Genomic DNA, 26,721 nt, shown 5'->3' on the forward strand with positions numbered 1-26,721 from the left:
ATTTTTTGTTCCAACTTTCAATTGAAAGGGATTAAAAAGGAATCCAGTCACACCATGAACAAAACAAATCAGACATTGATGAGACAAAATGCATACCTATTCTCTTCAGAATGGGGATGCATTGAAAGAAACGTGTTGAGGACAGTAAGAGCTGCCCACATACAGAACACTAACCCTAAAAGCAATTCAACCACCACCTGCATTCCCAATTACCCTTTTAAGCACATAAACACCTAAACAAAACAATACCCATTTATAGAATTTGTTTTTGTAATCTTACATTCAATGGAGGTCCTGAAAACTCTTCCTTCATAATCTCTTCAACATTCTCCTCTCATAAGGTATCCATATTCAATCACAACAAAGTTGTAGACTTTCAAATCCATATAGATACACAAATACGTATATATTATCTAGAGTTTACATTGAACGGTTGAATAAGCTGCATGAGAGAGAATTACAACTCCAAGGATGCCAATCACGAATCCCAAATTCAAAGCCATTTAAGCTTCGATCTCTGTCAACCTATTTCTCCTGTATCAGCTTCTACAAAGTGCAATGCAACAAATCATCGTTATTGGCTGGCGGTAGAGTCAGAAAATTTTCACATAGGGGGCACCTCATATATTGAAATATACTTTTTCTTAGGTTGACAATCAAATAATTTTTTTACTTTGAGCAAAATCTTATTTTAGTTTGTATACTCCATTATTTTACATGTAACATTAACTATATCTACTCATTATCACTCCTAGCAAACAATCAAATGAAATGTACTTTATTAAAGATACACACTACGAAAGGTACATGAGAATGGTTGCCTCACAGGGCTATTAGGGAAAATAAAACTTAAGTTCATTCGAGTTTAGTGATGTGAGCGCCTGCATTTTTTATTGTTTCAAGTTTATTTCGTTTTTGGCGATAAGACAATGAGGGATGCTACTAAGCTTAAACAAGCAGTGGAGTTCATGGTGCCAATCATCTTTAGGAGATTTGAACACAAATAAAGAAAGAAAAAGGACTTTAAAATTTGGTTAAGAAAACTATGATTGTATTAATAATACAATAGCCTCAAATTTTCTTTGAGAGAGGCACATCTTTGTTGAAGTTAACTTTCCGCTTCGCTTTGTTGAAATTAACTTTCTGCTTCGCTTTGTTGAAACTGTAAAACAAAATACCAAAGCAGTGGCATTTCATGCATGATTTCATAGTTTTATAAAGCATTTCTAGCGCTTCGAGCTAGCCTGAGCGAATGGGGCTCGAGGCCCTATGCCCTTGTGCCTAGTTCCAGCGGGCTTTGACAGCTTCGGGCAAATGGTGGGAGCCACCAAACTGGGCAAGCCCAAAAGCAGATCGAGCTCAAGCTCATGCCTGAGGCTGATGACGTTAGCTAATGGTAAAAAAATTTCAAAATCCCATGCGGTCAGCCCTACTTTCCTCCAACTATTATAAGCCACGTGACACGTCCTGGTATGTTCGATCCAAATTGGAAAAAAAAAAACAAAAATTACCAAAAAATTCTGATTTTTTTTCTCTCTATAAATACCTACCAATATTCTTCACTTTTCATACCAAATCTTCGTACAAATTTTCCTCCTTCCAATATTATTCACTTTCCACAACAAATTTTCTTCACTTTCTAAATTTCATTTGTGTAAAAATACAAATGGCCTATTTCATTGAAGTCGGAGGGTCGTGGACAACCATGGAAGATGTTTCATTGTGTGAGTGTTGGGTCCAAGTTGATCATTGCCCGATCACGGGCAATGAGATAAAGTTCTCTCATATGTGGAGAAAAATTCATGCTGAATTTTGTGAAAGATCGGGTTTGGCTCGTACGAAAATGACCTTGGCTAGTAGATGGAAAATTTTGAATAAAGAATTTCCCTCCGTTTGGATGAAGAAATTAAAAATTACATAGAATTCTAAAATGAAGGAATTTCAATTTCCATCATTTCAATTTTCTAGAAATTGAAGATTTCGGTGTTTGGATTTATGCATGTCAAATTTTGTAAATGACAAAATTTTGTAAATGGCACTATGAAAATTGTGAAATGACGCCTATTTTGATGGAAATTAAACTCGGAAATTTGATGCTCCAATTTCCATGATTTTTTCTGTGCGTCATTTAATAAATTCCGTGCTTAACTTACCAAACAAGGGAATTGTCATTTAATCCTCGTAAATTTCCGACTTTTAGTTAAATTCCGAGTTATTTTCCCTGGCAAAAATGAGGGACAACATTCGAAGCTGCGAAAATTTTGGCAATGAAGTAAATTATTTGTAATTGCTGTTTTATTAAATTTAACGTCCTATGTTTTGAAATTTTCTTGCATTGTTTTTAAAAAATTATAGATTATGCAAACACAAATATAGTTTGTTGCCATTGGTCAAGACAAAAAATCTTTCAACAATTACCAATGTTGGGAGGTTATGAAAAATTGTTCGAGATTCAAAATTATTGTCACGGGCCCGACCGTTGTGTTGAACGTGACGTCGCTCCACGATTCGTTGGCACTGAATTCGCCATTGGAGTCCCCGATGAATGAAGACTCATCAATCCAAATGGAGCCGATGCCTATTGGGAGAAAGGCCGCAAATGCCAAGATAATGAGTAATTCGACCAATGATTGTGCAAATTTTTTAGAGCAAATTACTCTGAACGGCACAATGAGAATTAACAGAGACATGATAAAAGATGCTGATGAGAAGGTAACATATGAAGCATGTGCAAGAGAAATGGAATAGATAGTTTCAATTGCATCACAGAATCTGACCAAGCTCTCTAAGATAGTGGATTTCCCCATTTTAGCAATCTCATCTATCTGGTCTGCAGATGCACCAAACGCCAGCAGCAAACATACTTCGTTTAGAAGTATACGTTGTAATTGCAAACATCATGCATGATTTTATTGAACAAATTAGGATGCATTTATATGGGCCTCGAAAATCAAAACTAGAGTACAACAAATTTTGGATAATATCTTCCACGTTCGGGCATTGGCCTATTTGTGAACCACGATGGCCTTGACCTGATTGATGCAACATACCCACTGCCATGGTAACTTGATCATCATTTTTTTCCTCCTTCTTTTCTTCTTCAACTCGTTTGCGCCTTCTTTCTTCAATTTCTCGCTCTTACCTCTCCAACAACCTCCTCATGTAAAACATTGAGAGTATAATGTGTTTTCTAAAATATGAGAAATGAAATAATAGAGAGGATATGGTGTGAGAGGTCTGAGTTGAGGTTGTGGTTTTATAGAGGAATTTAGAAGATAGAGATGACATGTGACATAATTTTAGATGATGAAAATCTAATCTGAAATATGAGATGTGAATTTTATAATAAATATGGACATGTGGCAACCAAAAATCTTATTAAAATTTTTTATCTAAAATATGAGATGTGAATTTTATAATAAATCTTGACATGTGACAACTGAAAATCTTATCAAAATTAATAGTTTAACTAAATAAAAAAAAAATTAAAGTGAATAATATTTGCCATTTGCCATGACAATAGATGGAAACTATTGAAGAATACACGAGTCCTACATTGGAAACTTAATAAAATAGAAAGTCACATATAATAAATGGTTCCACTCCTAATAATATCGAAGCCTTTTGTATAAAACCCTATACATCTGCTAAACAAGTGGTTAAGTTGGGGACAATATCGATGTCGGAGCTCTAAGCTCTCATATTTCACACAATTACATAGCATGGGTCAACTTGTTCAAGATTTAAGTTAGAAACAATATCGATAATATCGATGCACATTGTATTTTTCATATTTAGTTTCCTCTAACATTTAAAGTGAATATTGTGAGTTTCAAGCAAAAATTGAAATAAGTTATGTAACCTCTTGTTCTTTTAATGTACAAAAGACATATTACATGTAACATCAATACACATTGCATCTATATATATAAAGCAAAAGGCAGAGAATTGTGAAATATTCAAAATACCAAAAAATGTCATTAGTTAATGCAAACATTAAAAATTGAAATTATTAATTAAATGAGGATAATATGATAAATTAACAATTTTTCATATTAAAAAAAAAAATTAAAAGAAAAATCAGATAATGGATCTATTTTTATGAAACACAACTATCTATTATCTTTTTTAATTCTAAAAAAATGTATCTCGCAGGTGTAGAAGCGTACGGAAAGGCTAGTGATATATAATTCATTAGCCTTTAGTGGATAACTCAATACTCTTTATATTGCAGTCAATAACAGATATAATGTGATGTGAGCATAGCTAACCAGCAAGCCCGCAAGTCAAAAATGCGTGGCTATAAGAACTGGGCCCAGCCCTTTTTTCTTGTGGGCTTGAAGCACATTGTTTTGGCTTTACCAATTGACCATGAATTAATTAAGGTCATTTTTCCTGAAGCATTGTAGCCAAATGTCGTTGGCCTCTTTTTTCATGATAATGACTTTGATTATAATATTAAATAATATAGAGATTCTGCAATTTGTTTCAGTGCTCAACGAATTAGACAAGTGGGGGCCTGATATAATAGACAAACTTATCTTTGTTGCGTGACGGAATTATAATATAACTATGAATCTTGTCCTGTTACTGTTATATTAGTTTCCAAATAACAAGGGAATATGTATGGTAACGACGGCAGAAGCCTAAAGCATGTTGATTTACTTTGTTTCAAGTTTGATTAAGTAATTAAATCACCGTCTAATTTGTATTATCTCCTTGTCTTACAAACCTTGCACGCCAACTACTATGCCAAGTTTGACAACTTCATTGCATAATTCAAGGATTAGGGTTCCTTGTGCTCTCCGGCACTGATAAACTCTTATAAACATTGAGTATGTGTAGTGATATTATTTATATAACCCAATTAATATATTAAATTGACTTGAATGGAGCCAAGAAATCGGATATACCTTTGGTACAAAGTTGTGCATAGTGCTTTGTGTGCCCACTCAACCCATAAAGCCTTATTCCCTTTTCTTTTTTTGGGTAAAAATCTTTTAATTTTTTCTTAGAGATATGTAGTGATATACCCATTTTTAGCACTAATATTATAGATAAATCCTACACCATTGAATTTCTATTAACAAATCCATAAAAAACTCCAAAAAATGACAGCTTGCCCTAATTGAATTTAAATATGATTATTAAATTACTTTATACCGTATTGAGTATTTTGGATTTTTTACGAGGTTTTGGAGTTGAACTTGTTTTAAGAAAATGATGGTAGTTTTGTAATTTAAAAGAAGTTAAAAGCTGTTGTAAATGAGTTTTAGGTGTGTTTCTAAAGTCCATTTCATATATAGTATTTTTATAATTTGGGCCCTTATATTGGGTATAATAGTGAATCTCCCAACGAGATATACCCCACGATAGAAAAGACGTTGACTTACATATCAGTGATCTTAAATTCGAATTCCAATAACAGTCTGGCAATGTATGCCCCCGATATACTTGTATCACAAAAAAAAAAAAGAAGAATAAATGAATAGATAAAAAGAGAAAAATTAGTATTTCGATAATCCAAGAAGAAAAAACCAACCAAAGCTGAAAGTGAACGGTTTGACTGTTCAGTATCAGTAGAGCCGGAGCATCCCATATATCTCCATCCGCTTTAACAGTCTCCTCTTTTTCTCTATGTTTTTTGAGGTCCAATAAAAAGCATCAGTTCTTTTGTTGGCCTCAATTTAATAGGTTAAATCGCACGCACCAAACATCACATAGCTTTTGCTATTGCTGTGCCGTTGTATTCTTCTACTACTTGTACTTAGGCTGACCCGATTCAGAAACTTCAACGAAGCAACCCAACAGACTCTCGCTCGCTCGCTCTCACTCACAAATTTCAGAGGCAGAGAGAGGGAGTCGGAGCGAGTCACAAACTCCCTGACTCGGTTCTCTGCGAACATAAACATCCATTGCCTTCTTCTTCAGCTCATCTGACTCTACTCAGTCAAAATGAGTACAGTCGTGCAGGTAATTCGTCTCTCTAATTAAATTGACCCGCGTTCGTGTTTATTTTAATCTGGATTTGCGTTAGCTTATTATGATAATGCATTCCTTAATTAGGGTTTCACCAAGTCACTTGCCATGACTGTGCTCTCTGAGATCGGCGACAAGACCTTCTTCGCAGCTGCGGTTAGTCTATAGGATTGCACGTTTATTTCTTTTTTCTTTCGTTTTGCTTGTTTTTGAATTCTAGAAGTTTGAATAACAATCTAATTGCACTTCAAGAAGAAAATATGAATTAATTCGGAATATACAAGATTTTGGATTCAATTCTATCAAGAACATATTTGATACGGGCAGAGCTTGAGCTTAGTACTTCTGAAGGACAATATAAGTTTTGAGAGCACCTATATGAGCTGCTAATTAGTTTTGAAAAGTATCCCTCTATTTTTGCGTTGAAGACTTTTTAGTAACTTATTGAGCATCTTATGGTATATATGTATGTATATATTTGTGCCCCTGAGTTTCCTTTACAAAGTCCCGTGAGTAAGAACCACAGCCCGGAATTCTTTTTATTCTATCCATATACTATTTTTTGTGTAGTTATCTAACAGTATGATGTTTGCTTGAAGATCCTCGCAATGCGCCATCCTAGGAGACTTGTTTTGTCTGGTTGCCTAGGAGCTCTGATTGTAAGCATTTTCTTCCCACTTCATATATTTTTACTCTCTTGTTTTGGATCTTGCATGTTTCTTTTTTGAGGCCTCGGACGTATCTCAAAATTTCCTTGAGTTTTAGGTGATGACTATTCTTTCTGTTCTTGTCGGTTTGGCTGCTCCAAATCTGGTAAGCACTCTGATTCTGCCACCCTGAAATATATGACTGAGATTGTCATATATTTCTATTACTTCTCTGTTCTCATATGAATACTGAACACACTGTGATCTTAAATTACACAGCTCTCACGGAAATGGTCCCATCACATAACAACATTGTTGTTCTTTGGGTTCGGGCTGTGGTCCTTATGGGATGCTTTTCAAGAAGATGGGTAATTAATTTTCTTTTTGGTATTTATTTTATTGTTTGCTTTGCTGCTTGTAGTGGAGTTTAATTCTGGTTTACCCTACAGGGATGATGATGAGTTTGCAGAAGTTGAAGCAAAATTGGTTGGTTTTTCAAATTTTTATTTGTATCTTACATTCAACTCAAATCCTTTCTGACTTCACCCATGCGGTGTCATTAGGATGCTGATCTAAAGGCTAACGCAGGAGCCACCAAAAAGAGTAGTAAGGTACTCCAACAGTTTAATAATCTTTTGCATTTGAATGAGCTCTACTTATTCCCTCCTTCCCTCTCTCTCTCTCTCTCTCTCTCTCTCTCTCTCTCACACACACACACACACACACATCATTATTTCACTTATGATTGTCACCATGTTTTTCAACTTTCAATTCATCATGGTCACTTGAAATACAATATGCAATTTACTGTTCTATAAGATTCATCATGGCGTTTTTTATTTTTCTAATAACCTGTGGAAATTTTTGGCTTCCCAGGACGATGATGACTTGAAAAAGCAGAAACGTTCGTTTCTCTTGCAGTTCTTCTCACCAATTTTTTTGAAGGTTATATTTTCTAAGGATTATGAAATTAAATTTTTTTGCATGACCAACTATACTTAACAGCTTCTATCATGCTCATTATGCAGGCCTTTTCCATTACATTTTTTGGTGAATGGGGTGACAAGAGCCAGGTGAGCATTTGCCCCAATGAATAGATGTTTTATTTATGGTTGCGTCAGCACGATTTGTTTTTGAACTTCTATCCTTTTAGCTAGCTACCATCGGTCTGGCTGCAGATGAGAATCCATTAGGTGTGGTTCTTGGTGGAATCTTGTAAGTGCCCATCCTTTTATTTATTGAACATGCTCTGAAATTGTGTTCTGTTACATGACCTCTTATTTCCTTTTCTTGTTCCCTCTTCAGTTTGACCAATTATTATTTTTCTTCGTTTTTAGTCTTGTCCTTTTCACTATTGTGTCTGTCTTTGACTGCATATTTTGATGAATGTGCTCTGATGGTTTTGAATGATTAATGGCCCATCTTGGATCAGTGATATGTAAAAGTCTTACTATATGAATTTATTTTGTTCTGATAAGTATTACATTGATACCTTTATATGCATGAAGTGGCAATGCTGGGCAAAACACGAGATATGTATTATTGTTGGATATGTGTTTCATATGCCTATTTGTTGGTTAATATTTTTGTCAAACAGCATAGGAAAGGGCTATCAGCATGGGATTTCTTTTGTGTAGTCTATTCCTTATGCTTTCTCAATTTACTTCACTTATGGTCATATAAGCTGGTGTGACCGTGTGAGTTCATGTACTGATGTGAAGCTTATTTGTTATACAACAATGCTACTTCATTTGTTTCCTAGTGTCCTTAGGTGTGGGGATTAAACAAATTTAGATACCACCGTGCACTCTCATTCTTAGAATTCACTTTCCTTCCTTTATTTAATTGTTTTTGTCCTAGTTACTGATTGTGCTTCCCTTTTTTCTCTATTATTATAATTTTTTTCAGAGGACAAGCATTGTGTACCACTGCTGCTGTCTTTGGTGGAAAGAGTTTGGCATCTCAGATATCTGAGAAAATAGTAATTCTATGCACCTCCATTTTGGTTTTAACTTATTATAGTTATCGTTTTGTATCATATGTGTGGCCTCTAGGCAATATATAGCATTTCCACTTGTAAGTTGTAACTGTTTTGTTTCAGGTTGCTTTATCAGGCGGAGTTCTTTTCATTGTTTTTGGAATCCAATCCTTCCTTTCAACAGTTGAGGCGTGATACCTAGAGTCTGATTAACGATTAGTAAGTACATGATGCTGGATACCAGGAGCTCACACGCACACACACGAGCACAGCTCACACACGCACACACACACATACACACGTCTTAGATACTGCCAGGCCGCACATGTAATTTCTGATGACAACTCCGCATTGTGCTAATCTGCTGATTCAGGGACTGAAGGATGATTTAAAGAACTTACATGTACACCCTGTGCAAGGGATCATTTACAAGCATTGCATCGTCAGTATTTATAGGAGGGATGGGAGCCTCTCAGATACGAACATTAAGATTCAAACACCAAACCATTGTTGCACTCTGGAATCATTGATGAGAACATCTCTGCTCTACTCTGTTGCATGCTACTCCAATAAATTTTACATTAACATGGATATATCTATATTATATAAATATTTTCACTCGGATTACTTTATATGAGGATTAGTTTGGTGTCGACCAAAAAACGAGGATTAAATTGAGTAGATAAACTAGTATAGATGTATGCATTTAGAACATCGATTTTAAGATCCAAAGCAATCTGCTTTGCCTAGTTGATCCACCCACAAAGTAATCTCTGTGTAGCTCATCTCAATGAATCTGTCGCCAAATACAAATGCATTCGTACAGTCCGATAAAGTGAATCAAGATTTGAAATCTAAATTCAAATTCAAATCCTACAATCCACTTGGGACGACGAATTTGAACAGATTTATTTGAGTGGAACCAACATGAAAAGCCCTATTTTTACAGCGAATTTGGACTAATGGGAAGAACAGGAGCTCATAATATGGTCCACAATAACAAACTAAACTAGCACGCATAAATCAAGACCGAACAACATGGTCAAAGGAGATTACAGTTGCTGGACCAGGTGTAAAAAATCCGAGAGTCCACACTTCCACCTAAACTCAGTCTAAATCCCTTGTAAGAAGGCTCATAATCACGTGTTAATCTTAAGATACCACGTTGTTTTTCATGACAGTGACAGTGTGTGCCATGAATGTGGTCAGCAAGTAAACAAGTTGATTAAATGTAAAGCACCATGTAAGCAGCAGGCCACTGTAACTCAGGAAAATAGTCCAAATTCATACTTTAAACTGAGCCACTTTTTATTGAACTACCATCTCTCTTGTCTTAATGAGACCACAGGATGACCAAGATTCATAAAAATATGGGCACTGGGATTATGTACAGCATCTGAAGCTCAGAGGCAATTCTTCACAGCAATTGGGTTCTACCATGCATGTCATTAACATCCGCCGCCACTTGCAGGTTCGATTGAACTCAGAAGCCCATTGTGCCTCAGTTGCATGCAGTGTTCTTCAGCATCAGCCTGAGCGCATATGATCACTATTGACAAGCCATTATGGTGTGCTTCTTGCATAATATTAACAGCATTATCAAGGGACATCCCTGGGATAACCTTCATCAGTACTTGCACAACATATTCCCGTTTGTTGTAGTTGTCATTGTGCAAAATTACGCGGTATGGAGGAGCTGTTTTCCTTGATTTCCTAAACAATTTGGACAATCTAATATTAATTCCCATTTGACACAACAAGATACACACAGGTAAACTCTCTTTGCAGCATTTTAGTGTTAAACAAGGCACTTGTACGGTGTAAAGATATTAACTCCATATTGCCATGTACACAATATAAGAAAATAGCAGGTTAAAATTGAGCCAATACCTCAAATCAAACTCAGAATCACGCGCAGGAGTTGTTTTTTCTATAACTGGCCTTTCCAACAACCCTCCTCCTTTACCAGGTCCTGTTGCTGATACAGCCATAGGAATGCCAAGATTGGTGCATGGTCCTTTACAAAGAGGGTGTCTGTCTCCTGCTAAACATATTTTATCAAGAAAATTTCACTGCTCGGAATCACTCTGGCATCTACATTTTAAAGGATAAAGCAACACTGCAGCAATGCACTATCCATACTAACCAATCTTTGATTGAAAAAGTAATTTAGCAATTGAAACAGAAACAGAGAAATGTAAAAAGATACGAAGATAACATAATACAGAACCACCACAACATGTGCATTTTACAAGCACCGCAGATAAAATATACAGAGTTTGAAAACCCAGAACTTTAGAACTGGCTCTCCAATTGGTCGAAAAGATAAAATATACTGAAATTGTTTCAAAAGCACTCTAACCCTAGAGATGCTAGATCTCCATAATTGCAAAAAATCCTTCAAACAATTTTAAGGAAACCAACACGTGGGTGGCATCACATGCACCCGACGGCAGTGGCAAGATATCCAGAAATTGCCACTTGCATTACTCGATCTTACAGTAGCAAAACTGAAACTCCACAACTCCCAAAGCAGAACACATAAGAAACCCGCCCAAGTTTATGTACAAGCACACAATGAACTAACTTGCATTACACATGACAATCCCAAATCTGCCCTACCTCCTCAAGATACCGAAAATTTGATTCAATTTTGTTGCGAAAAAGTTTCTTGTAATCAAAACTTTAGATTCGTCACAACATAAATGCACCCTTACACATACAATTCTCGCCAATTACATAATTCTTTGGCAGCATCAACTAATCTTATACATTGTATATGTAATTATAGCTACATGATAATTTGGGGTTTTCTTGGCAGTTCATTTTTCTGTAAAAGAAGGGTGGAACACTTCCATTTTACCCAGAAAAATAAAAGTACCCAAGGGAGAGAAGTGTGTTAGATAAAAATTTCATAAGCTGATAGAACAGATGTAGAGGGCAACAAGCTCAATCCAAAAATAGGAAAACAATAAAGAAAATCACAAGGATTTACAAGAATCAAGCTTTGAAATTGAAGGAGATAGCAAATCTACTCAGCAGCTTACGAAATTAAAGATTTTGATGCAAACCCAAAATCTGAAAAGAGGGCATGAATTCATGGAAAAAAGAGAAACCTGGTTTAGGATTGAAGACGTGGTTGGGGGAGAGAGGTAGTCTCCCACATATCGCAGTCTCCATGACTCTCTTTCTTTGTCTTTCTGTGAAATGTGTCGCGTGGTTTATTTATTTATTGGAATTTTCTCTTTTGGGTCTCTAACTGAAATAACAAGAAAACGATCGAACTGGTGTGTCTGGTGCGGTGGAGGTGGACTGCTGGTTTTCACAATTCACATGAGACGTCGTTTTGTGCCCTGCCAAGTACGAACAAAGCTGATTTTTTTTTTTTATTTTTTCTCCTTCGTATTTTGAATGAATAATCTTATTTATAATTCAAAAATGTGAATGTAAACGACAGGAATTTCTACAAATTGGCAACCAGCCAGGTCACAGGTGTTTCCGAAAATAAAAAAATGATGTTCGGTAATTTCAGGTATTAATCTTTTCCCTACGTATTGCATAAAGTATCGAACTTCATTCTAGGTAAACCATATTTTCATAGGAAAAATTCAGGTGATTAGTATGATTTTGTTTGTTTCTAAACCAAATTTTAAATGGGCTTCTTATGACTGTTGAGGTCCAACCTATTACAACCTCCTTTTACTTGGGCTTTAATGAGAATGTGGTTTTCTGGTATTTTAAGCTTCTTTCAAGAACAAAAGAAGTTGTTGGTGTTGTTTTTTCACTTCAAATTTAAAATACAAGCGATACTAAAAATACAAGCGATATTGCGAGAGAGGTTTGTTTCGTTAAAATTGCATCTATGTAATATAAAAGGAGCAATGAATTTTGCTGCCTCAATTTTTTCATGAAACTTTAACATATAGCTCTCGCTAAAAATTACTCCAAAACCAAAAAGTATTATGACTTGAAATTGCTTCTGGTCAGGTAAATGAACAACCGAACGAATTGCTTGGCAGCTAGGTAGATAGGGAGGAAGGATCGGTGAAGGAAGAGGATGACAAAACATTTTAGGCCGTACAAGAGAGTCTATCCTCAACATGATAATAATACATACTTTTGGTCCAATTAATGACATAATAAACATTCGCCTCTCATTAATTAATTATGTGTAGAAACGATACGTAGATGCATCAGTGATGATATTCCGGAAGCCCCCAACTGTGGAGGCCAACATGATGAACGCTCCAATGAAGATGGAAGCCTGCAAATTTCAAACACAAACTCATCACTAACTAAAAAAATAAATTATATATATTGTCATGCAAATTAATCCAACTAGCTAATATGTATATATGTTGCGTCATGCAATAAATAAGCTTATTTGAGGATCCCTCAACTGAAGCTCTCTCTCTATATGTATATATATGTTTGGCTTACCCAGTTGACGAGCCACTGGAGGCCGAATCTCTTTGGTTTCTTAATGATAAGCCACATTATAGAAGGAAGCTGTAAGAAAGAAAAATGCTCAATTCAGGAAGCTGTTGTACAATTAAAAGATTACAAATTTATAAATAAACTCAATCCTAGACATGTATTTATAAAAAAACCCAAGCACTATTTAAACATAGAAGCACACCCAAAATCAACCCCAAAGTCAACTTTTTGGGTGTGTTTATAAATGGATTTTGAATGTTTAATGATGGGTTTTGGGTGTGTTTATAAAGTGTTTTGGGTGTTGGGTTTTTTTATAATTTCAACCTCCATTTTGGGTGTTTTAGTGAAACTCCCTTAAAAGATTAAGAAATGAAATATTAGCGAGAGAGGATTACGAAATATGAAGTGGGGGCCAAAACCAAATCCACCAAAGAAACCAAGCAGGTCCCCAAAGAAAGGGAAGGTCACTCCAACGAATAATGTAAATGCTGCAACATATTAAAGTTTTAATCAACCACAAATAACAAAATTAATCACTCTCTGTCTCTTAATTCAGAGCCAAAATGGGGAATTAATCTCACCAACATAAGCTGATCTTGTGATTAGTCTGAGTGCAATTCCTGGTGGGAAGTTCACTTTTTTCACCATCAACCTCTCCAGCATGTCAAAAACAGGCATAGCATAAACCTGCACAGTTTGTTTTTTCTTCTTCAAATTAGTCACATTACATCCTTAACCTTAATTAGGTAACTCTCTTTCATATTATTACTTAATTAAGCTGATAAGTGCTGAGAGCAGAGTGGTGAGTCAGCAGTTTGACCTGGTAGCTGCCAATGACATGGACGACGACCATTAAGTTAGCAGCAGCAATGAGCCATGAAGGTTTCTTAAGATCCATGAGCACATTGTCATCAACATCTTGACCAAAAGCCCAGTACCCAATAAGGGCCACTGGGAAATAGCAAATGGCATTGATGAAATAGGCTCCGAGAGCACCTTTCCACATGGGTATCCTCGAAGGCTTCTCGGGAGTTGATGGAATTGTGGCCTGAATTTCAAGGGCCACTGCATGCCCTGCAAATGCAAACGAGATTTGACCCAACGCATTGAACACCCTGAACATGTAATCTGCTGGGCTCGTTTTCTTGTAAGCGTAGCTTACATTTTCAACCCGACCTTTGCTTAAGCAACCAGCCCAGGCTATAGTTGAATAACTGCAAATTAATCAACCAAATTATAATTAATCAAGCAAGTTTGTTAACTTGCCTTCTAAGGTTTCTCTTGTTCAGTGAGGCAAATTTAATGGGGTTTTAGAAAGGGTGACTTGACTGACTGCTCTAATTGTTGTTCTAAAACAAAACCAGAAAACCAACTTAGAGAAAGAATTAAGAAACTAATTACCTTAGTGACATGACCGCAGCTGCTAGAGAAACACCAGCCACGGAGTTGAAATTAGGAAGCTGAGAAAGAAAGAAATGGAGAGAGCCAAAGATGACAATCCAGTATGATTGCTTGATGGGTGTGCAGTTGGCACAGGCCATCTCCACAAACTTTTTCAGACACTTTCCCCCGGTAACCATGTACACTATGTCACACCCAACCTGCACAATTAGCTGCTGTGGAAGCACAATCCATGGCCCCAGTTTTGGTCCAAAGGCATGTCGACCCAGGTCTATATATCTATCGAACCGAGTCCCTGGGACACATTCATGGAGTTGTATCATCTGCCACATTGTGTTCAAGGTCATGCACCATGATATTGCCAACACCATTGTCCCCGGACCCCTGAAGAAACAAAACCCAAAAAAAAAAAAGGAGGAAGAAAAGTGGTTTAGTCTGTAACTACGACTACAGAGACAACTTGCCTCTTTTTGGTTTTGGTAATTTGAGGTGTTTTTTGTACCATCCTAAGTAGGCCATGGCATAAGGCAGACTGAGAACACCGGCACCTATCATGGCAGTGACGGTGTGAAAGGTAGAGTACCACCATTTGGCTCGGCGAGTGGCGTCCTGATCCTCTTTCCATTTGTCGTCTGAAACAACTTCCTGCCAGAGTTTGGAACACATAAATGATAAAACCAAAATCAAAATCAAACAGAGCTAAGATTGAAAAAAATTGTAAAGCTAGTTGGTTAGTAGTCTAGTACTGTTTTGTGTGAGTAGAGTAAATAATGGTGACTGATGCTCACCTTTGGAGGTGGAGGAGGAGGAGGAGGAGGAGGAGGAGGAGAAGTTGTAACCATTTTTTCTTCTTTCTTTTTCAAAGAAGACACAGAAACACTTTCAATGTGGGAGTTGAGTGATCGTCATCATGTATGTATATAGCGGTTGATGACCCAAAATTGAGGATGGAACATGGAAAGAAATGTGGGGTATATACATTGCTTTGCCCCACTTGTGTATATTTATTTTTGTTGCTTTCGACTGGGACTTGTGCTTTTCAAGACTGATCAGATGAGCAACAAGACTGATCAGATGAGCAAATCATATAGGAAAAGCAGTAAAGACCCTTGCATACTTGGCAAAAGATGTTAACTCCCCACTTAAAATTATGTAGTGTTTTACTGAAGCTAAGGATTGTGATTTTACTCCACCCACTTTAATGTTTGAAACAAAGGAATCTGAGGAGGACCCCATTTTGACAAGCATCATGAAGCTCCCCTGTCAATTTTCTTTATGGAAAGTTCCTTTTATACAATTATTTTATTTCTATTCCGAGTATTGAATCAATGATGGAAAATAAAAATAAAAATTTGTTAGTGGGTGAATGGATCCACCTTAAATTCAATCAGTACAATTATATAAAATTACGGCTTTATAAAGAGAAGAGGGCATAGTTTGAGGGATAATGATTAAAGACCAAGGATGCTCTTCTTCATGGGTAGTTGGTGGTGTCTAATTCTTTTCTTCTTTTTGAGTGTCCCCTGTCACTTTGCACGCCCGGAGGTGACTGCTAGCCACTGATTACCACAAAATTAAAGGTTAATTATCATGTTTTGTTTAATCTTACGCTAACTCAACATCACACATATATTACAGAAAATTATGATAATGATATTAGAAATGCAACTAGGTTTCAACTTTCATACATGTTCAACCAACAAGTTCACACGTTGTTCAATAAGCTGCTTCTTTCTTGATATGCGTATGCGTGTGAGGGTGTAAATAGCGATTACAAATCAAACAAGTACACCAAAAATTTGGCTTAGGGAAGATATAACGCACCCACGCTAAATTTCTGCAGAAGACAAAAAGGTATGGCCTTATTCATGGGATAAAAACTTGCACACTTAACCAGGATTAGGTATTGGTAAAGAGCTATGTCAAGATGCGTAAAGGTATAAATTCTCATTTAAGAAGAGAGGCCTCTAAAAATCATAAGTAAAACTGTGATAATTTGAGGTTATACTTGGCTGATAATTAAGTTCTTCACATGCCAGTCTACAAGTATTTGTAATAAGTCGAAGCTCTTGTTTGTTTAACCCATAAAGCCTCCTCCAGGCATATTGGGCCCTTGTGAGGGAACTTGTCCCTGTGAAACTAATTGCGACCGGCCTTGAACATAAGCTTGGCCCATTCCTGTCCCAACCAACTGCTGTTGTTGGTGCTGTTGCTGCAGTTGCTGCAATTGTGGAAGCTGTTGTTGTGATTGTAGCTGTGAGAGCTGCTGCTGTTGCAGCTGCGGAAGCTGCTGCTGTTGTTGCAGCTGTGGAAGTTGCTGCTGCTGTTGTTGCAGCTGTGGAAGTTGCTGCTGTTGCTGCTGCTGCTGTTGTTGCTGCAGTTGTGGAATTTGTTGCTGTTGTTGCAGTTGAGGATGCTGCTGCTGTTGTTGTTGCAGTTGAGGATGCTGCTGCTGCTGTTGTTGCAGTTGAGGATGCTGCTGCGGCTGTTGTTGCATCTGAGGATGCTGCTGCTGTTGTGGTTGCATCTGAGGATGCTGCTGCTGCTGCTGCTGTTGTTGCATCTGAGGATGCTGTTGCTGTTGTTGCAGCTGCTGCTGCTGCTGCTGAAGCTGTGGATGTTGTTGTTGTTGTAGCTGTGGATGCTGCTGCTGCTGCTGTAGCTGTGGATGCTGTTGTGGTTGCTGCTGTTGCATTTGTTGCTGCTGTTGTTGCTGACCACCTACTTGTGGCTTAAACACAACCATATCCTGAACCGACGGTACACTTAGCTTTAAAAGAACCAGGTTATAAGAAAGTTACAATGCCGTGCCACAACCTCATTTTGGAGAAACCCCACAGGCCTCCATTTCAAAATTGGAAAAAATTAAAACAAAAGTTGAGGAATATGCAGGGAACCTTCAGAACTGAAAGCACCTTGTACAGGCTGCTACAAAGCTCTTTAATCTATCCCTAACAATCTTCACAAAGTACAAGGTTCATTTTGCAGGTTGCTTTTAATACTGAAGGTACCTTACATACGTTTTGTGGACTTGCAAGCTCAGAGTTGGTAGCTATTAAAACATTATTTGGAAAATAAATAAATAATAAGTAATCACAATCAGCAGTAATAAGAATGGCAATCTCACCCCAGGAAAAAGCATTCCAATCAAGCGGCAAGCTTTGTCAGAAACAGAGAGCAGTAGTGTCTGAGAGGGCAATTGGATCACAGCACACTGAAAAAAAAGTGGGAACGAGCTTTTTGAGAAAAAAATCTATCGGAAAGAACTCAAATTCATATTTACATTCAGAGGAAACTATTATAATAAAAGGTCAAATAAAATAGAAGACACCAACTAGCTTTGATGCTCAAGCCTCACAAGGATGAGAACAGAATCCAAAATTTAACCCCACTTCAAGCTGACCATTATTCACCCAAATAAATGCATAAATAACACAAATGGAATATAGTTTATCACAACATTTGGAGGTTATTTAGTTTGATTAAATAATTATCTAGGTTCATATGAGAATGTCACAAAGCAAGGGCTAATAATGATGATTAGGTTAATATAAACGAAAGAGCATGATCATTGGACAAGTGGATGAGAAACTTAAGGGATAAAGTGGAAGCTGTAAGTAATTGAATAGCAATAAGGAGAGTTTTTCAAAGTAAAGACTTGAGAAAAAGCGAAGTCCCCTCGTACAAAAAGTATAGATGTGGTTCACTCTATCTCACCCCCCACAAACAAAAAAACCTAAAAAAGGGCTTGAAAAAGGAAGTGCAGAATGAATGATGAAAGTCAAAATTTTTGTGAAGAAAGTCAAAATTTTTGTGAAGAAAATCAAATTGGAATATGTTGGCTACACAGTTTACAGGAAGAAATACATATAAGGGAAGGGAGAGAGAGCAAGCATCTTACAAGCTTCTTTTCTTGCAACTGCCCAAGAAACCCATGCTGATTCATTGCCCGAAAAACAAGAAAGTCTGCCCTTCCAACATATTGCCTGAAATTTAAATGTTAATGAAATCAAGAAGACTGAGGAGTATAACAACTACAGGACAATATATAAAATACAAGAGGGAAATCTTTCAATAAACAGTAGTTACTTGTTATTCATGTGGTCCTGAGATATGAGCCTGACTATTTGCATTGTTGGTGGCCAGTTTGCTGCAAGCCTGAGGAGTGAGAAAACACAGGTCGATCAATATAGGTAAAAGATATATGCCAATGACATTATGTTTTACCATAATTATAACACTTTATTGTGCAGTAAAGCACCAACCAACAAGGCCAGCCCAACTAAAGAGTTCTGATCAAAACTTATAGCAACCACTCTCAGATCATCAGGATTCTAAGAATGGAGGTAACTTGAGAAAACACATCCACTCTCAGATAATCTATATTTGCCTAGTAAAGGTGCATGAAATCAAGTTGAGTACAAACTCAGTTCATTAACTTTTTATTTTAACCAATAGTAGTAGACCTTTTTTCATAAAAATAAATAAATTTGTGTTAAAGATAGAAACTCTAAACCATTGATTATATTCCATTGACATATTATTTGGCAAAGAAAATAGAGCACTCTCCCAACTTACGTCTCAGAAGCTGAAGCACTCCTGTAACCCTGACAAAGAAGCATTTGGGATTTTAGTAAATAATTGAGTAACTGCTAATATTGTAAAAGATAAATGGGAAAATTACAAATAAACCCCATTTGGTTAGGCCCTAAAACATTGCTCATCTCTGTGGTTTATTTCAGGACACTTGCATCTTTCTGGTTTACTAAAATTTCTAATTAACATGTGTCATTAACATGTAAGAAAACTATATATCCACTTTTTGTGTTCTCTGCAATTATTGTTCTCTCTCTCCTTCTCTGGCAGCAAATGCATAATAATTTTGTAATATAAATCACTCAAAAGCACAATCACAAGGGAACACATAGAAAACCTATGGTTATCCATGATAGACACATTGGCTTTGATTCTATGGAAATCTGGAGTTTGCATTTCTCTGTTTTGATAGTTTGGCAGTGGAGTTTTGGGTGAAGAGTGGAGTTGATGGAAATCAAAGATGAAGAAGAGGATGGGCATATGGTCTTTCACAACCAGTTTTTATGAAAACATCCTGAAAATTCTCATGTGCCAGAGCCACACACATGCTTCATTATTTTTCTTCTCAAAATTAATGATTATGTGCAATGAAAGAAACCACAGAAGTATGAGTGTCACAAAATAAACCATAAGCACAAAATGTCAGACCACATGGGGTGTATCTGTTATTTTCCCAAAACAACTTTAAGTAAAAGCACATAAAAGCATATGAACATCCTACAAGAGAGCAAACTTTATTAGAGGGGGAAAAGTAGAATCCTAAAAACAAGTATAAAATTAAAAAGAAGTCCATGTGATCCCATGGGGCATCTGAGACCAAACCTCTAATCTGGTGATAAATACAGGTTGCCCTTGTCTCTGCCCAGATAAATTTCCCTGCATGTGTTTAGATCATTCAAATATAACTGATTGCAGAATTCCACAGTAAACAAGAGCCAACCCTCTTATAAATTTTCCCTGATATTCTATCTCACAAAAGCCCAACTCAAATATTTTCCAAAAAAAATATACTAGACCTACCTCCCAGACTTTCACATATTTGGATTGTGCAGATTGCAGAGCACTTGATGTCTGTTGTGACAACGGTACATTAGGTGCTGAACTATTGTTTGCACCAAGTGACTGTATCCCAGCTTGCACCTGTTGAGGCATTCCTGGAGTAGGAATCATGGTACCAGTTCCAGAGGAGGAACCTGATGAACCAAGGGCACTCATCATGTTAGGGTTCATGCCAATTGCACTTTGAACCATTTGTGGTCCCGAGAGATTTCCTTGGCTCATGCCAGGTACAGATTGACCCATACTAACACCACCTTGAAGGTTACTCATTGGTTGCGAAATCCCAAGGTTATTATTTCCAGACACATTAGAATTAGCTGAAGTAAATGAACTAAGACCTGAGTTCTGTGCAACCTGTGTAAGAGTGCCAGACCCTGAAGATGAAAACACGTTTTGAGCAGCACCCACTGAAGATGCCATTCCACTAGATATCATGTTTGATACATGCATGGCCATAGGATTTTGACCCATAGTTTGGAGTCCTATAGAAGTTCCTCCAGTTAAGGCTGCTGAGTTCATCACGCGTGCTTGAGAGATATTGTTGAGGATGCTACCAACAGGACGTGAGGGATGTGTCACACCACTCACTACAGGTTTCAAATCTGGCACATTCTCATTATTTGTGGTCATCTCTTGAGAAGCAGAAGATGGTGAAGAAGTCTGCAAGCTTGGGACTCCCTGGGAAGGAGGACGGACAGATGGAATATGTGGAAACGCAGGTCCAGCTACCATGGAACTTACAGTACTTGGCTCCTAAACAAATTATATACAGAAGTCTATGACAATTTGCATAATTTAAATCAACACAACAGAACAAAAAAAACAACCCTTGCAGCACAAAGCATAAAACTCAAATGGGAGCATAACAAATCTTACAACTTTTACAGTAGCAGGAGGCACATTTCCAACAGCAACTGGTTGCCGATTCATAACAGATCCATTCACTAATTTGGAAAGTAAACCAAAAAAAGGGGGGTAAGTCTTCAACAAAGCAGGATAAGCAAGAATTAACCATGAAAAAATTATGAACAACCTAACCATAACAAACTTAATTGATTAATTCAAACCAGAAAGAGCCTTGTATCCCATGAATTGCAAACATTTCCACTTATTATGTTCATCTGTGAGGTGTTCATAATGATGAGCCAAGTACTCTTATACATAAAAATAAAATAAAAACTGCAAGTACATTGGTATTGACGCATTGATCATTTCAACTGAAAGATAAAAGCAAGAATAAAATCAAATGTATATTTGGAAAGAAATCATTAAGTTCTTTCATTAAAAATAAAATATAAACCAGATATTTTGCACTATAAAAAAATACATGATATTCAATATCTAGCACGTTTAGAAAGGGAGCAGCATATTGACTGGAAAAACAACCAGATGGCATAGAAGTTGGAGGCGGCCCTGTAACTGAAGCAACAGGAGCTATGTCCATTTTCACAGGACTCGGATTCGAGGGCAAATTTGTACTTCCAGGACGACTTAAAGTAGCACGGGCCTCCATAAAGTTCTCTGAGATTAAAACAAGAAACTGGGGGTTTTTTGCATTATCAATTGGTGGGTCTGCCACCCGGGGGTTGCGCTTTCCCTGCATTGGAAAAGTGGTCTCTATCATGCCAACTTCTAGTGATTTTAAACCATAGGAAATAAAATATCAGTCTGGCAATAATTATGTCACCTCTCTTTTGTATCAGATCAAACATTCTTCTTTGCAGGTTAATTAACATAATTAGACAGTAGTTAAACATATAACCAAAGAAAGCTAATTTTCTTTCAGGATAGTCTAAGCAATTAAGTCTAGAGTTTGGCAGCATAAAGGTGTAAAGCTCAAATAGAGCACTAAGGAAAATAAAGAAAGGATCGTTAAGATGTTGATTTAGCTAAAAACAAAAAATAGTCAAGGGTATAATATATAAGAACAAAAACTAAGAAATAGAGTCAAACTATCTGCATACCGCATTATAAATTGCTCTGAGTTTAGGTAGCTGTTTTGGACAAATGACTGACAGCGAAACAGAGCACTGGATGGAAAAGTAAGGGATCAGTACTGATGATGTTCAACCTAATAAGAAAAAGGAACAGCCACCATTAAACTAAACAAAAACTACCTGTGGAAATGATTTAGCAACAGCCTCAGCATCATAAAGACGGTTTTCTGTTTGTGCGTCAATACTTTCATTCTGCTCCAAATTTTGCAGTTGTGGTCGATACACTGGTGTGGGCAAGGGGTGAGGGTTACTAGCAGCAATAAGTATGCAATGCTTCTGACAATCCACATTTTGTTGATTTTGGTTTCCATTTTGAACAGTAGGGAACATCTGAGTTACACAGCAGAAGAATAGTAAATGTTTAGCTTAAAATGTAACCTTAAGAACTGCAGTCAATAATGATCCAAAAGGCTTATGATCTTTTAACTTAAAATCTGTGGAAAATCGGAAGTAGATCCACAGCAGCTGTAAGTTATAACTTGTAATTTAATCTAACTCACTTCTCCACATTCTTTCCATAAACCAAATTGTAGGCTCTTTGTGGTCAAGAACCAATCCTTAGCAGTAAGACATGTTTTCATTCCCTCCCCTAGAACTAATAGTCACCAGTATAGATGGAAGCCATTGTGATATAAATTTTGACTCACTTTTTTTTATTTAAAAAAAGAAAAAAGAAAAAAGAGACAATTATATGTATGGATAAGCAAAATACTTGGACTGACTGAAACAACATACCATTAGAGCTTCAGAAAGCCCTTCCGCAATTGCAGCATCACTAAAACCACCCCCAGAAAAGGGTATAGCTGAAAGCCATTGTAAGAATAGATCTAAATCCCTTGTCCAGCCACTCCGTTGTACCAGGCAACCTGCATAAAAGGTTGTACAAGTATAAAAAGATATTGAGCTAAAGCCAGTTACAGTAAAGACATGGAAATTCCTGCACATTGTCTAGATGAAATGGAAGCTTCATAACATCACAGGCATGTTACTCTTATATAAGTGATACTTCTATTTTCTAAGGGGAACTGGAAAATGTACTTTTTGAAGTCGTGTAGTTCATTGTGTTTCAACATAAAGTTCACAAAAGTAGACAAGGCACTCAATTCAAACAAGTTGATGTCTTCCAGGCGGTATTATGCACAAAGAAAAACTACATTGGTATGATTTTATTCTTTAACACAAATCCACTGAGAACCCACCACTGCAAAGGGATCATTCCATTAAGTATGATGTGAAAATCACCAAGCAATAAAGTAACAAGAGAGGTCATATATTGGATAACAAGGATTAAGACGAATGAAAACTACATACCACAATACGATCCATGAGTATAGAAGGTGACCAGGGAGAGCTCAACAGTAGAAGTAGAGGGCTTCTGTATCTCAAAAGCAAAATATCTCGTAAATAAGAAAAAGGCTAGCAAGCTAGAACTAAATCTTACAGAGGGAATTCATACTGCTAGCTGAAAGTGAAATGTTAGATTATAGATGTCTATGGTTTGATAAATAATTAATAAATAAGGCATGATGACCAGAATGTGAGAAAAGTTAATGCAACATTACAAAAAATTGAATCCTGCAAAGGAAACTGGACAACACTAAAATGCATTATCTGGAATGCCAAACATTATATGGGCACATGTTCAGAAAATAGCTTTTGCATGAACAATTAGCAGTTCTTGACAAATGCCTTTCTGATGCAGAATCATAAACATAGACAATAATAAATTTATTGAAAAAAGGCGCATACCTGCCCATTCAACTCGTTTCCACAAAAACACCTGCATGAAAAAACTAAATCAGAACTGGCATACAGATATAGTAATGCATAAAATGCCATTCAAGTTAATGATCCAACATGTAACGAGAAAAGGCAATGACATATTGAAAGTTCATATATGGCTCTATGCACAGGAATATAATTAATGAACCTAGTTAATCTTCCTAATATGAACTGTAATTGAAGCTGTTAAAGCTGGGCACTTGTTAACTTTTAGAGTTCTCATGGACAACTTAATAAGTTTTCCATGTGCAAGAAAATGAAACTGTAAGCGGCAAGGCATGATAAAATTTCATCATTTATGCAACCCTCTAGGGAAAGCTATGACAAAACACAAACGAAGAAAAATAGAAGAATGAGTTAGAACTTAAATAGCAGACCTCACAATCTTCTCTAAATAATCTACAACAATGAGTTCCCAAAAGAGACCCATGGCTGCAGTCCCTTCAACAGAGATGATAAGTTGTTTCTCAGCCATTAGGGTTTTCTCTGTGACAGAAATGGGAATCCTCTTTTAAAGATCACACTGGCAACCTCAGGGATATCGATTAGTCTCGCTAACAAGCACGTATGCACTTATTTTCTCTAGTTATTGACGCGTCTGTGTGGAACTCTGTAAAAGACAAACTAGCTATCCACCATTGACCACATGTAACCTATAATAGTTATTAATTAATAATAATAACTGTAAAAATCATATCAACTAGAGCATAACACCCCGCTTCAAGATGTCTAAGGATTTATCCTCTCTCCTTTATTTCACCACCGGAGGAAACCCAGAACGTTTGAATTTATTTGCTCAAACACGATATTATTAAGTTCAGAAATGAATCAAAAGCGAAAAGTAAGCCAACCAGTTATTCAATGTAAAAACCTAAAATGTAAATATGAGAGGTTTATAGCCTATGCTATAGCCAATAGGTATGCTATATATTCCTAAAGCATAAATTTCTATAATAACCAAGACTCAACTCATTAAACCTCTTGTATTGTGCATAATTTGGATGGAAGTTCATCATGATATATGGAAAATATCTATATGATATTATAGGACTTATTTTTCCACCACATGCCAATAAGCAACAGTTCAACATTTGCAGATCATCATCGCTGACAACTTCTAACTAGTTAATTATATATATAATGCAGTTTCCATCAGTTGTACGAAATCAAACCTTGTACATTGTAGAAATATAGCAAGGCTGCATATGGTTTCAACAGTATAAGGGTTTAGAAATTGGACATTTTGAGGTTCACTGATCTATTTTTCTGAGGTACTTCTATAGCCGGCCAAAGAACCAAAACTCTATGATTCGAGTTACCCAAAAACTACTCCACATAACCAACATCAGATTGAAATGCAGCGTCTTCAAGCACAAAAGTAAAACTTGCAATTTAAGTTCAATTCCGAGCCACCAAACCCAGCCGGAAACAAACTAATACATCACATAAAAGAGCCATAAACATTTCTCCTCCAATAAAATAAACGAAAAGGTAAAATCTTGTAGTTAGAGTGGCAGTCGCAAAAGTTAAAAATTTCTTCCCTCTTTCCCACAACTTCTCAGCAACCAAACAAAACAAAATTAGATAAGCAAACAAACCAAAACCCTAACATCACTAAAAATCAAAATCAACAAAAGAATACACCGAGTATGAGAAGTTCCTACCTGATTATCTTATCAAGGTAATCAGATATAACGGTTGACCAGTACGGCCCCATGGCCGCGGTGCCTTCAACGGCGACGATCAGCTGCTTCTCCGCCATCCTAAGGCCAGAAACGACCGTTAACTAACACTAAGAAATTTCAACTGCCTTGCGACAGGTTGTCCGTCAATGTGAGAAAGTTGAAAGCTTGAAATGGGATCAGTGCAGGAAACGCAGCGTCTGGTTGAAGACAGCAGGCACCAGTATTTAAACGAGAGCCAAAACCCCGCTACTACAACTACGACTGGTTTTTGGGGTTCCTCTGGTGGCGCAAAATTAGAGGGCGGGCGCATCGGGTTTTTTCGTTGGAAGGTGGAAACCTCTGTAAACGGTAAGTTTTGCTGGACAAAACAAATACAAATCCTTTCCTTTTGTAATTCTTCCTATTATGCCAATCAAATTTCATTTCTTGAATCTATATATATCAAGCAAATGGCAGAGAATGTTACAAAACTTCGAAACATTCAAAATACCAAAAAATACACTTGATTAATGCAAATATTATGAATTGAAATTAGGGAGATTCTATATGAACCCTATTATTTACTCTTTACACTCCATAATCTTTTTAGGCCTTCTCCAACCCATGAGAAGCTAAACCCAAATTTCTCCCCTCCAAAAAGTAACTATTTAGGTTTTGCCCGAACTTAAATTGTTTTTTCTCCAAACCCTACTGACTCAAATTTTAGGTTGTCAACTTTATTAAATAGTTTAAGAATGGTTTAAGTCTAATTTTTTTTATGGATAACTTTTCTTCATTTAATCTTTTTAAATAACATCATAATTTAATTTTTTTGAACAATTTGACCTAAACAAAATTGAAATTCTATAAATTTAATTTTATTCCAAAAGTAAACACACAACATTAATAATTGAAACACAAAATGAGGATTGAAACAATTGTCAACCTCATTCACCATCTCCAAAGCTTCATCCAAAGGTGATTGATCAAATTATTTCAGTAGATTATTACAAAAGTATGAGAATGAAAGGAGATTGATGAGATTGACAAAGGAAAAATAAATTGAGAAATAGATAAAATATTTTTGGCAGATTATTTGAGAAATGGATGAGTATTTATAGAGTTTGGAGTGAGTTTTGGGGTTGGATATGATCTAGATTAATTTAAAATATTATTTTGAC

General features: G+C 36.5%; 4 protein-coding genes across 7 annotated transcripts; 1 reads left to right on the forward strand and 3 right to left on the reverse strand.

The window, feature by feature from the left end:
- The first annotated feature begins 5,914 nt into the window (after positions 1-5,914).
- Positions 5,915-9,370, forward strand: LOC103341447 (GDT1-like protein 4). Its single transcript, XM_008244967.2, has 13 exons — positions 5,915-5,973; positions 6,067-6,135; positions 6,579-6,638; positions 6,745-6,792; positions 6,906-6,994; positions 7,076-7,112; positions 7,190-7,237; positions 7,503-7,571; positions 7,655-7,699; positions 7,780-7,841; positions 8,535-8,607; positions 8,728-8,823; positions 8,978-9,370. Exons 1-12 carry the CDS (start codon positions 5,956-5,958, stop codon positions 8,797-8,799), a joined length of 690 nt encoding a protein of 229 aa, XP_008243189.2. The 5' UTR covers positions 5,915-5,955; the 3' UTR covers positions 8,800-8,823; positions 8,978-9,370.
- Positions 9,371-9,891: 521 nt separating this feature from the next.
- Positions 9,892-11,934, reverse strand: LOC103341446 (ATP-dependent Clp protease adapter protein CLPS1, chloroplastic). Of its 2 annotated transcripts, none has more exons than XM_008244966.3 (3): positions 11,721-11,934; positions 10,495-10,645; positions 9,892-10,317 (listed from the first exon to the last, which is right to left on the reverse strand). In XM_008244966.3, exons 1-3 carry the CDS (start codon positions 11,782-11,784, stop codon positions 10,053-10,055), a joined length of 480 nt encoding a protein of 159 aa, XP_008243188.1. In that variant the 5' UTR covers positions 11,785-11,934; the 3' UTR covers positions 9,892-10,052. The 2 variants fall into 2 exon arrangements, with proteins under 2 accessions (XP_008243188.1, XP_008243187.1); XM_008244965.3 differs by having other exon boundaries at positions 10,495-10,648.
- A 609-nt stretch (positions 11,935-12,543) lies between these two features.
- Positions 12,544-15,426, reverse strand: LOC103341641 (Transmembrane amino acid transporter family protein). Its single transcript, XM_016796544.2, is given in 9 exon segments — positions 12,544-12,868; positions 13,045-13,113; positions 13,437-13,454; positions 13,456-13,529; positions 13,623-13,728; positions 13,862-14,255; positions 14,443-14,826; positions 14,945-15,087; positions 15,231-15,426. Coding segments are annotated over 9 exon segments (1,341 nt in total). The 5' UTR covers positions 15,285-15,426; the 3' UTR covers positions 12,544-12,769.
- A 944-nt stretch (positions 15,427-16,370) lies between these two features.
- PFT1 (phytochrome and flowering time regulatory protein (PFT1)) lies at positions 16,371-26,140 on the reverse strand. Of its 3 annotated transcripts, XM_089045641.1 has the most exons (16): positions 25,541-26,140; positions 23,844-23,874; positions 23,406-23,469; positions 22,830-22,960; positions 22,215-22,424; positions 22,062-22,127; positions 21,484-21,694; positions 20,974-21,041; positions 20,059-20,850; positions 19,861-19,914; positions 19,021-19,049; positions 18,532-18,600; positions 18,344-18,428; positions 17,570-17,656; positions 16,759-17,212; positions 16,371-16,728 (listed from the first exon to the last, which is right to left on the reverse strand). In XM_089045641.1, exons 1-16 carry the CDS (start codon positions 25,636-25,638, stop codon positions 16,520-16,522), a joined length of 2,658 nt encoding a protein of 885 aa, XP_088901767.1. In that variant the 5' UTR covers positions 25,639-26,140; the 3' UTR covers positions 16,371-16,519. The 3 variants fall into 3 exon arrangements, with proteins under 3 accessions (XP_088901767.1, XP_008243186.2, XP_088901766.1); XM_008244964.3 differs by having other exon boundaries at positions 16,371-17,191; XM_089045640.1 differs by having other exon boundaries at positions 16,371-17,212.
- Positions 26,141-26,721: the final 581 nt, after the last annotated feature.

This window comes from Prunus mume, linkage group LG2, assembly GCF_029339155.1.
Source record: "Prunus mume cultivar Tortuosa linkage group LG2, ASM2933915v1, whole genome shotgun sequence".
Lineage (NCBI taxonomy): Eukaryota > Viridiplantae > Streptophyta > Magnoliopsida > Rosales > Rosaceae > Prunus > Prunus mume.